Source organism: Camponotus floridanus, unplaced genomic scaffold, assembly GCF_003227725.1.
Source record: "Camponotus floridanus strain SB8 unplaced genomic scaffold, Cflo_v7.5 scaffold28, whole genome shotgun sequence".
Classification (NCBI taxonomy): domain Eukaryota; kingdom Metazoa; phylum Arthropoda; class Insecta; order Hymenoptera; family Formicidae; genus Camponotus; species Camponotus floridanus.
The window spans coordinates 2,725,849-2,737,537 of NW_020229414.1; the positions used below are offsets into that span (position 1 = coordinate 2,725,849).

Below are 11,689 nucleotides of genomic sequence, written 5' to 3' on the forward strand. Positions count from 1 at the left end.
GAGATTTTTCTCTGTCGATGTTTTGCCTCTTTCTTCCGCGCAAGCCGCTCAGATTTTACCCTCGCTCGTACTTTGGCGATTATTTCGCACCACGACAAATTCGACAGATACAAATTATCCTTTATTACGCTCTATCCGACGGCGTAATAAGCGCGACAAAGACGTAAATACTCTAATGCACGCAATACAATGAAATACCATAAACGCTCACGCGCACTCTTAACAATCGACGACGACATACACGAAATCCGACACACAACAATCGCCCTGAGACAATTTACGGGAATATTCCACGCGGCAACGATGGCGACCCGATAACACGGGCGGTGTACGCTTTTCGCGACCCTTCGCGCACGCGGTCGATATTCGGCGGTCAATAGCTACGCGTAATGAACACCCGAAACCCGGAGAGAGACGAACGTTACCTTATCAATTTAATGCCTACGACGCGAGTGTCCGCTTTTCCTCGGTCGCTTGCCTCCGATCGCCCGAAAATTCACAAAAAATATCGATGGCTCGGTACCGAGCCGGAATGATCGCGAAACACAAAAATGGCGACGGCGGCAGAACGGCCGACCAGTGGACTGAATCGCGTATGTGGCTCACAAATAAGAGATGGGCAATCTCACCGATACTTCTCCTCGCCCTGGGGATAGTCCTCGGCCTCGTCCTCTCGGGATGTCTCGAAATCAGCGACAACGACTTCACTTTACGATAACGAATAGACTAGAGCGACTAATTAGCTCGAGCTCCCGCACCAGAATGATCCTGGGATCTCGCGGCCCGGGATCGATAGCGGCGTCAATGACCGCTTAGTGGGGTGTGCAGCCCCGCGACCAATCAGGACACGGCACGCAAGAGGTCCTAGTGAGATCCTTGCGAGATCCGCGGCGCTTTAGCGCTTCGCGCGCAATTATGATTAATTTGAATTAGGTTATTGCGGGCCTAATAACGGGTCCGATGAAGATCTTGCTGTCGTCCTTCCCCGTAGGGATCAGGGGTGAGCAGACCCTCATCCTCTTGATCGTAGGAGGAGCGACATCCGGGGAAGCTACTTTCCGGGTCTCATTTATCGTCTTTCCGCTGTCGGCTATTGCCGGGTGCTTCGTTTCTGATTTTCCTTGGCTGGATCTTCCTCGATGTCTTTTCCTTGTCGAGTTTCCTCCGGTGGGTTGCCCGTTGTCGATACAATTGTCGTACAAAATAATAAAACATACTTAATTAGTAACAATACAAAATGACTAAATCGCTCGTCTCTCCGGGGAGCTCGATCATGCTCTCTCGCTGTGAATTCTGGCGCGGCCGCTCGGCCCGCGCCCCATTAAAATTATCGGGGCGGATGGACGCGCGACGGGACGGCAACGTCACAATATGCATCGTATATATTAAAATATGTATATGGTAAATATTTTATTAAAGTATTATTATGTGTGTCTAATAAATAAATATTATATTTAAATAAACACACAAAATTTATTATTATTATAATTAAAATGTAATAAAATAAGAGATAATAAGATAAAAAAATAATAATAATACTTGCGAGAAGACACGTTAAAAAACATATAATATATAACTTTATTTACTTAACACTACAAAATAATTGTAATTTTGTTTAACAATTGTAAAATAAGACATGAAGTGCAATTTATTACATTTTATATTTTGTCTTATTTTACAATCTTGTTAAATTAAATTACAATTATTTTACAGTGTTAGCTAAATAAGTAAAATTATATTTTAACGTGTCTTTTTTGCTTATTATTATTATTTTTATAAACATATGTAATTTTAAGAATAAAAGATATACATGTAGGACATGAAACTTCAATAGAGGTTTTATTTGAACCTATCGTGCTACTTTAGCTCCTACTGAAAGAGGACCTACTAATTTTGACTCGGGATCCTATAATGTCCCCACGGCAGCGTATCGGTGGGTACGATATATCGCTTGTCGTCGTACGGACTCAGAGCAATTTTCGTCTCGCGGGTCATGCATACTTGTTTAGATCGTATACACGACTGCTGACGCGTCATTTCAATCTCTTCGTTCAAGCACCGCATGTAATCGTCAAACGTTATCGGTCTCGCGACAACGTTGCTCTTGACGTCTTTAACTTTCTTCGTATCCTTTTTCCCATTCACTCGTAATGCGTACATCTTTGCTCTGAGTCCGACAAATTCGGTCATTATGGCACCGTTGTTTTTATCCTTCATCAGACCCGGTTTCTCTTTATTTTCAAGCGGTATACCGTACACATTATCCACTGCATAATCGCTCGTGTCGAATCTAACGATATCACACTTCATATTCTTATACACATCCTCACACTCAATGTGATATATGAGACTGTCCGTATCGGTGTACATTACCCGGCATTTGTCGCCATACATTGGCCTCATATACTCGTGATGAAATTCGTACAAACATGTCTTGGATATGTCGAGTATACACATACCCACGTAAATCGGTTTATCGAATTTCACCTCGAGTTTACGCAATTCCACAGCGATTAAGTTTTCCGAAAAAACGCTTCTGCTGTGGAAATTTGGTTTCGTGATCATCGCCTCTGTGCCGTATCGTCCGTCCCATTTTCTTAATAATTTTACATCGACATGATTCCGCACATTTTCCATCGTTTTGTCAAACACCGCATTATTCATTAATTTATATAAATTTTTTTCGAAATCATTTTTAGCCGATGTTCTAAAATGTGTATTTAATTTTATGTATTTTCGAAGCCAGGGAGATTGAGAAAACTGTAAAATTCGATGTATTTTTGTTACACGAAGGCCGTGCCGCGTACACTGCTGCAGGTTGCGGTAGTGTATCACGTAACGCTTCTTATCATATAACGTTGCAAGTAGCTTGAATTCCCGCTTGCCAGGTGGTTCGTCGCGTGTCGGGCAAAACGGTAGGTCAGTGTGCGCATCGTGAAGATGTTGCGGGTACTCGAGGTCCACTTCGAGGATATAGCCAGTAGGCGAATCTAGCGCGATGGATGATATGTCAAAATTGGACACGTCGTCGACCCATCGAAAATCGGCATAGGGTAATGGTTGACACATTGCCCATCCGTACAAATTATTTACATCAAAGTACATCAAGTACGATGACGGTTTCGATGGATCATACGACTCCATGTACTTGTTATTAGCGCGAGCGTATCTACCCGAACATTGACTCAGACCGCCGCGTATACCACGTTCGATGAACATAACCATGTCGATGTCTGTAAGCAGCTCGAATGTGATCTTTGTATGCTTCAACATGGCGTCCCACGTGTATCCGGGGAGAGTAGAGTAATACGCGGGGTCGAGTCCGTAACTTTCGATACATTTATCTCGAAAGTTTTCAAAAATGTCGGCTAATAACAAGACATCGATTTTGAGGTACAAGTCGCTATATTCGCCTAGCGTCCGAAGGGAAAATCGCGTCCAGACATTCTCGGCGTGCGCGTAATCGCTCTCGGATACAGTTTCACCGATCAAGGAACTGTAAAACGATTCGCGCGGTGGTAAACATGTATCTTGCAACCTGTCAACGGAATCGATGTATGGAAATACACCTTTTCGTGTTAACAAATTGAACTGTTCTGTAGATAAATTTTGAAATTCCGATTTAAAAATTTTGAGTTTATCTTTGTCTAAAGATGATGCCAATTTATCGAGACTCGATGCCAGAAAATTGAATGAATCGATAAAACGTAATTTTACATGATTTTTACGTAATTTTACATGATTTTTTGATTTTTCTTTAAAAACAACCTTTTTGGTAAACGAAATATATTTCTCTTTCGTTATCGGTAATAACTCGATTTTCCCTTCGTACGCTCTGTCTATTTCCTCGATAATAAAGTGTGAGTCATAACCGGATAAATTATGAAAAACTATCGGAATCAAAAAAGATTCTTTATAATGTAAATTACAATTTGAATGCGCGGGACCTCTGTACTGCCCGGTCAGATGGCAATGATCGCGATTGCGTTTATCGTCTTGCGCGAACGGTTTTTCGCATATATGACATTGAGTGGCGTTACGGAATTTCTCCGACTCATCGGATGTTAAATTTATGGGAACATTTGTTTTTAAAATATTGTTAACGCGAATTGCTAAATTTTTGAGGTCTGCTGCGAACAATGCTATACAATTGACGCTACGATGTGAATAATACGCTGATAATGATTCGTCGAACGAACAATGTACATAATAAGCTATACTAAATACTTGATGATGTTGGTACAATTGTTCTTCTTCCGTCTTGGCCAGAACGCATTTCAAGTCGGCGTACACGATGAATGGAAGCCGCTTCTTCCAATTAAAGTTGTTGAACGATAGCCACTTGTCCTTATGGCTCGGCAATCGGACAGTGCAGTCGTTCATCTTTCCGCAGTTGACCGTATGCGACTGCAACTTGGCGTCTGAATAAAAATAATGTAGACATCTGTAAAAGAAAAAAATTTTAATTAAGATTTATGTAACAAAGTGTATAACTTATAATTATTCAAATAATATAAAATAAACTTACCGGTCGCAGATATATATTTGACCATTGTGTTTGCTCAATTGCGAGCTCAGGAGCCGGGATAAATTCTTGATCCAAGCGAAGTGTCCTACGCTGTTGTTGTCTTCAATGTACAGTAGATTCACATGCTTGTCCCGCTTCTGCTGTGAAGGTTGTAGCGGGACAATAATGTTCTTGTCTTCGATGCTGTACACATTTATAGAAATGTCATTTGCATGTTCAAATTTCTTAATCTGATTCAGAGTCACTGGAAACTCAATGTCCTGGAGATTCAGCACTGTCTCGTAATTCGGGTATGATGATTTCCGTTTCGCGTTCCTTTCGGCGGGATATAGTGCGGCGACCACTGCCCACGCGAAACACGCATTGTCTTCAGATTGTACGTTAATCACCGCTCTTTTCATCATAATCTCCCGCGGCAATTCAATGTGACATCCCACGCGCAAAGGATTGTACTTGTTAATATTTACGGTCAAGTTCAGTATTCGCGACAAAGCCCACCCGCTATCGCGTTCCTGAAACTCTTCCAGAGACGCTAGAGTGGTCTCGATGACGCGCCGTTCGTACCACTCGCGTAAATCGGATGTGCGAAAGAGTTCATAGTTTCTCGTATCCACACTTTCATTGGCGCGTTTATCTCCAGTCACAAATTCACCGTTAAATATAGTGTTCACTTTCACATTATAATGTTTCTTCATAACGTCCTGCACATGTTCTATTACAATGTCTTTGGCGTCATCGAGAAATTGGCGCGGTTCAATGTGATTATAGTTTATCACCGCACCAGTCGATACGCGACTCTCGAACGCCGTATCAATTTCGCGCCATACAAGTCCATTTTGACGCGCGCTACATCCGGCACCCGCGAAACGTCTACGTACCGAATTTTTCAACTCTTTGAGGCACGCGATCCGAGCACTCAGTGAGTGTCGATTTCCAATCGATAATTGCGGTCGTTTGATTAGCTCTTCCAGCAACTCGATGTACTTGTCGCATAGTTGCTTCCACTCAATGTAGTCTTTTGAATCAAGCAAAGCGGATTGCTCTCGCAAAATTTGCTCCTCCATATTGCTAACACACACTTGCAAAATTTCCAATGACTGTTCTGATGCACTTTAGCTACTGGTGCGGTGCGTCTCTTTATCGCGATTTATATATCGTCTCATGCATTCATCGAACATTCTAGAATGATTTCATCGAATGGGAAGAAGAATAGAAGTTAAAGGCGTCAAGAGCGAGACACCTCCGATTAGACACAGTACGATTGGACACAACTGGCTTTGATTGGCTAATCTTGCTTGATCGTGCTGGTTACCCTAAGCATCGGTCGATATAATTGGCTGCGTCTAATCGTACTGTGTCTAATCGGGCAATCCCCATCAAGAGGGGTTTCTCGGCCATCTTGCAACGTTGTCGCGAGACGACGATAACGTTTGACGATTACACTCGCTGCCAAAGCTGTCAGATCTCCGCCGCAAGCAACATGCAACACCTCATGGAGGGGACAACGGGGATGCGAGCTTAACGTACGTGTGAGCTCGGCGCTTCTCCGAGACTGAGCATAGAGGACATCATAAGCGAAATCTCTACGGATCGAGAGACGATGAATCCTACGATCGTCGGCGCTACTCCGACGACCACGGCAACGACGACGACGACGACGACGGCTGCGAGAATAGCTACGACGCCGCTCGCTCCTGATACCGCGGATCTATGCGCCTTGAAGCGCATAGACGGAGCGTTAATCATGAATCGTCGCTTGTACGTCGCGCATAAATGCAACGTGTGGCCTATCGATATGAGGGAGAGACGCTACGGAGCGCCCTTCTCGTTCACCGACTACTTCAAGTTCCTCCCCCGCAATCTCACTCGCATATCGGCCATGTATCAGAGACCCTTGGGTGATATCGCGATATTCGCCGGCGACTACGTCTACCTCGCCGATTCGAATTTTCATCTTAAAGCGGGATGGCCGAGATCCGTCGAATATGTCGGATTTCCCTGTGACTCTAGGATAAACGCCGCGATAAACACGCACGCCGGACGCAGCTACGTTATATACAACGACGATAAAATAGCCGAGATAAACAACTGCGCGATGACTGCTACGAGGCACGGCGCGGGATACGTTTTCCGGGATACCATCTGCGATAACGGCGGCCTTCCGTCACGCCGACGGTAATCTCTATTTCCTGAAGAAACGCGAGTATTACGCGTACAGCGAATTCACCGACGCCATAATCTCGACCGATTCCTTCAATTTTCGTACACTGGGAATAGAATGCCCTGCCGATTCTGCATCGATTGAGCGAACTCAGCGTCTCCAAGCTGTATCGTCTGGAATACGCATTCTTCGAAAGACCGCGCAACGACGGCGACGATGACGACGACAACTAAGATTGGGAAATCCTGAAACCTAACGTTAAGATTACATATATCGCACTATTCTAAACAGCTTCCGCTGCATTAATTAACGCGCATATGTCGAGAAAAAAGATATCGAAACGACGATCGAGATCGCGTCGTATATAAGACGCGTCTCGATCGCTGCGCGCAACATTTCCAGCGATATTCCGGATTAACGCGCGTCTGATTCTAAACGAGCGTCTCCGACGAATCTCTCTCTCCTTGCGATAACCGACGCTAACGACGTCGCTGCCACCGCCGCCGCCGCTGTGTTTTCCTGCGAACATCGAAACCTTGTTCGCGAGATCGATCATGTTCGCGGACTCGGACAGGAGTATCGCAGAGTGTTCGGGGAACCATCCGCGATGCCCGCGACTCTGTCGGCGCCGCCGACGACGGGCCCCTTCGCCCCGCCGCTCCCGCCTAACCGTCGAGATGACTATGCGGCTTCCGCCAAGGACGAGGATACCTCCCGTTCCGACACCCCGCCCGTGATCAAGAAAGCTCGACTATACACCGAGGACGAATGAGTATGCGCGAATTACCCTACCCGCTTTCGATTTCCGTCGCGATCGATTATTTCGTATAATAGCGTCGCCTTTTTCTCCGATCTCGACAGGTGGAATAAAAATTGGCTGTTCAAACGCGAAATCAATTTTGCGAAACATCCGATTCGCATATTGGGAAGACGATATCCGCTGACCAAGACGGCGTACAAGTACGTCGACATCGCCGTAGTCGTGAAGCGCGAATCTCAAGTCGATATCGTCCTAGGAGACTGCCATGGAAAGGAGATATCTCTAACACCCGACATGTGGAAAGATCTGCTCACTCTGCGCAACGACATACTGTCATATTTCGAGAACGATTTGGACGAGGCTGTAGCGTGCCCTCCGGCGTCCATAATCGTCGGAACCGTGACGCTTCGATTCGGCAAGATAAACAATCTAAAGACGTTGCGATTCGAGATGCAGAAAAATCGCACAGTTATATCGCATCGTCGCGTCGTTGACCGGCATATTCGAGATCGGCAAGTTATCGCGTTTCTTACACTGAAAAAAGGATTTAGTAATAAACACTAGAATTTAATAACAATTATTAAATGATTTGGGCAAATAGTTCTAATTAAATGTGTGGTAACAATTACAAAAAAAATTAATTGAGTAAATAAAATATTCAGTTTAGACTACTTAAATTTAATTCATTCAATTATAAATTTGATTCGTTTAACAAAACTTTAATAACTGGAATCAAATTTTGATAGCAGAAAATAATATATTTAATAAGTATTATCAGATATTTGGTAATTTTAACTAAATCATGATAGCGAGAAATTAAAAAATTAAAATTAAAATTAATTAAAATCAAATTTTTTTATTATTAATTTTTTATTTATAATTTATACTTTCATATTGCACTTTACATTTTAAATAGGTAATGAACGGATTATTTTTGTTTATTTGCCGGACATTTACTTATCCAACTTATAAAATCAATCTAATATCTGAAACTCTTGCATTGAGAAATCAGAAATTAAATTGAACAATATATTTTTAATCTTATTTGTTACTCTTTGCAAACTTTATATAATTCTCATAACTAAGCTTAAATGCGAGAAAGATAGCGCATTTCACGTCGCATAGCGATGAATGAACAAACATATCCTTGCGCGCTTGCGCGAAACTTTACACGACTATCTTACCAAAATTTGTTAACAATTACCAATTATTTTATCAAACATGTTGACCTAACTAAATCATTTAATAATAGTTATCAAATATCTAATAATCTTAAATTGAATGATTTAGTAATATTTATAACAATTTAATACACATTTAATAACAATCATCAAAGATTTTATGATAAGTATTAAATATTTAATAATTATTACTAAATTGTTTAATTGATTCAATTGCAAACAAAATTTGTTTGCAACCAGACCAATTGAAGATTTAGTAATTATTATCAAATATGGTAATATTTATCAAATATTCAATTAAAATTCACAACTAAATATATTTGATAATTATTACCAATCAGTTTTTTCAATGTAGATATCGCGACGGAGACCGACAATCCCGGCGATATTCTGGACGCGATTTGTCGACACGAGCACTTCAACGCAAACGATCGATTGGGAATTACACGCTCTACTATTCGGACTCTATCACAATTTGTAAAACTCTACGCGCGAATCCGTCGTCCGTGCGCGCGCACGATGAATAAATGTATCGATCTCGAACCTTATACTTATCCGTATAACGGCGTTCGAATGAAACGAATCGATCGCGAATACCGATATTATTCTCGACGTATGTATCTACGCATGTAACTTTATGATATAATAAAAAATTTTACGCGTAATTTATTCTCTCTCTCCTCGATTTACATCACCCTCGTCTCTCCTCGATACGCATCGGATTTCTCTCCTCGACTTACGGCGAATTCCTTCCTCCTCGAAATACATCTAATATATAAATCATATATATTATATAAATGATATATTATATTTCTTCTTCGACTTACGTCGAATATATCTACTTTTTTATTAACGTCGACTTTATCTCTATCTCTGTCTCGCGCATCGAAACGACGCGAGCGGGCGAAAGCGCCCGCGATCGCCTATCGCGCGCGTCCGACGGGACGATCGTCGCTTATCGCGCGCGTTTGGCGCGCCGCGTCTAGAGACGCTCCCGACGCGTCGTATCCAGGGACGCTTCCGACGCGCGCGTCATCGGACACGCGCGCTCTCTCGCTCTCTCTCTCGCTCTCGCTCTCGCTCTCTCTCTCTCTCTCTCTCTCTCTCTCTCTCTCTCGACGACCGCGACGACGGTTACGGACGATATTGCCCCGCCGATCTTCGTCGATCTGCAGGGCTTCGTCGTCAACGAGCGATTCGTGATAACGATACTCACGAACGGCAGAGATCTGACACATCACTTTTGCGCGCCGATATCGTGGAATCTGTTGATGAAGAGCGAGAAGTCGCAGGCCTGTTGGCTGATTCTGAATCATCACGAATTCCACTGGATCGACGGATACGTGGAGATGGCACGCGAACGAGATCATTCGCGACGCGATATATCGCGCGTCGAGGAATCTCGAGTCGAACGCCGCGGTGATGATCTACGTCAAGGGCCACGAGAAGAAGTGGCTGACCGACAGGGAGAGGTTACGGAGCAGCGCGACCTGACGATCGAGACCATCGACGCCGATTATGAAAATATTGGACCCCTACGAACGTTAGCTTCGACTTGCGTCTATCGCTGCGCCTACCACGCGAAGAATTGCGCCTTGGAAAACGTGTGTAAACTACACAACTGGTGATTGGAGAGACGCGATCAATTGCGCGATATGTGAACAGAGACGCATCGCGCGTGTATACGCGCGATGATTCGCGCGCCTCATACATTTCCCGCATTGTAGTTAGTTTTACGCATACTCTTATCGACTTATTAGCAGGTAATTTATCACACCTCATGCGTTTCCCGCATCGTAGATTAGTTTTATGCATACTCTTGTCGACATATTAACGACTAACTTTTTTATCGCGCGCGCGTCGATTTATCGTCTACCTAGAAAAGTATTATTAATATTTAGAAAAAATAATATTAATATACTTAGAAAAATAATATTAATACTGAGAAAAATATCATCAGACGCGCGTGCTTTCTCGCTCTCTCTCTCTCGCTCTCGTTCTCTCCCTCTCTCTCGCTCTCTCGCTCTCGCGCTCTAGCTTTCTCCCTCTCTCTCGCTCTCGCTCTCTTCCTCTCTCTCGCGCTCTCTCCCTCTCCCTCTCTCTCGCTCTTGCTCTTGCGCCAACCCTCCCTCCCGCTCGCTCCCTCGTTCTTCCCTCGCTCCCTTGCCCTTTCTCGCCGCGTAACGTCACGACACTCCATTTACCCACCTGACGGCGAGCGGCTCCCCTCGCCCTACCCACTCCCCCTACTCATCCGCGCCGCCGTCACTCTGCCCCTCAGATATCTTTCTATCTCTCTCCCTCTTAAGGCGCTCTCTCTCGCACCAATGGGAAAATCGAGGTAGAAACGGCCTCTCCTCCCTACTCACAAACGTTATTACATTTATTTAATTTTGAAAATTGTATCGATCATATGCATAATTGGTTATGCGAGAATACGTATCTCGTGAATGAAAAATTTAAACAATTTGAAACTGTATTACAACGTAGTAATATTACTACTGTATGCGATGCTGCAAAAACGAGACACGAGAGTGATGTTTTTAACAACGAATCATTAATCGATTGTGAATTATTAACATATGCTGTAAATGATATTCTTTACGATGCGTGCAATAAATAATTATTTTTATTCCATTTATGATTTTATTTCTTTCCTTCCATACTTATAAGAATAGTTGACAATGAAGAGGAGTCTACGACATTAGAATATTATTTCTTTCGTTTTTCTTTGCGTTTCGTTAATCTTGTGTGTTACATTAGAGCAATGGCTGAAGACGACGTTATTATCATCGATGATAAAGACGAAGATGTTATCGTCGACGAGGATATTGAAGAAATTATTATCATTGATAATGATGATGATAACCAAATGGATATTGATAATCTAGATGAATCAGACGAGGATGGGTCTGATATAGAAATAGAACCCTTGGAGGACAGTGAATACGATAGTGACAATAGTGACGATAGTGATGAACTATTACAAAAGAAACAGCGAAATTTAAGCTTACCTGAGATAATAACATTAGACGAAGCAACAAAGATATGTTGCATTT

At 43.0% G+C, this 11,689-nt stretch overlaps 1 protein-coding gene across 1 annotated transcript; it reads right to left on the reverse strand.

Moving 5' to 3' along the window:
- Positions 1-929: 929 nt before the first annotated feature.
- On the reverse strand, positions 930-10,224 carry LOC105250885. Its single transcript, XM_025409748.1, has 4 exons — positions 10,208-10,224; positions 4,529-5,707; positions 3,987-4,444; positions 930-1,216 (listed from the first exon to the last, which is right to left on the reverse strand). Exons 2-4 carry the CDS (start codon positions 5,590-5,592, stop codon positions 930-932), a joined length of 1,809 nt encoding a protein of 602 aa, XP_025265533.1. The 5' UTR covers positions 5,593-5,707; positions 10,208-10,224.
- Positions 10,225-11,689: the final 1,465 nt, after the last annotated feature.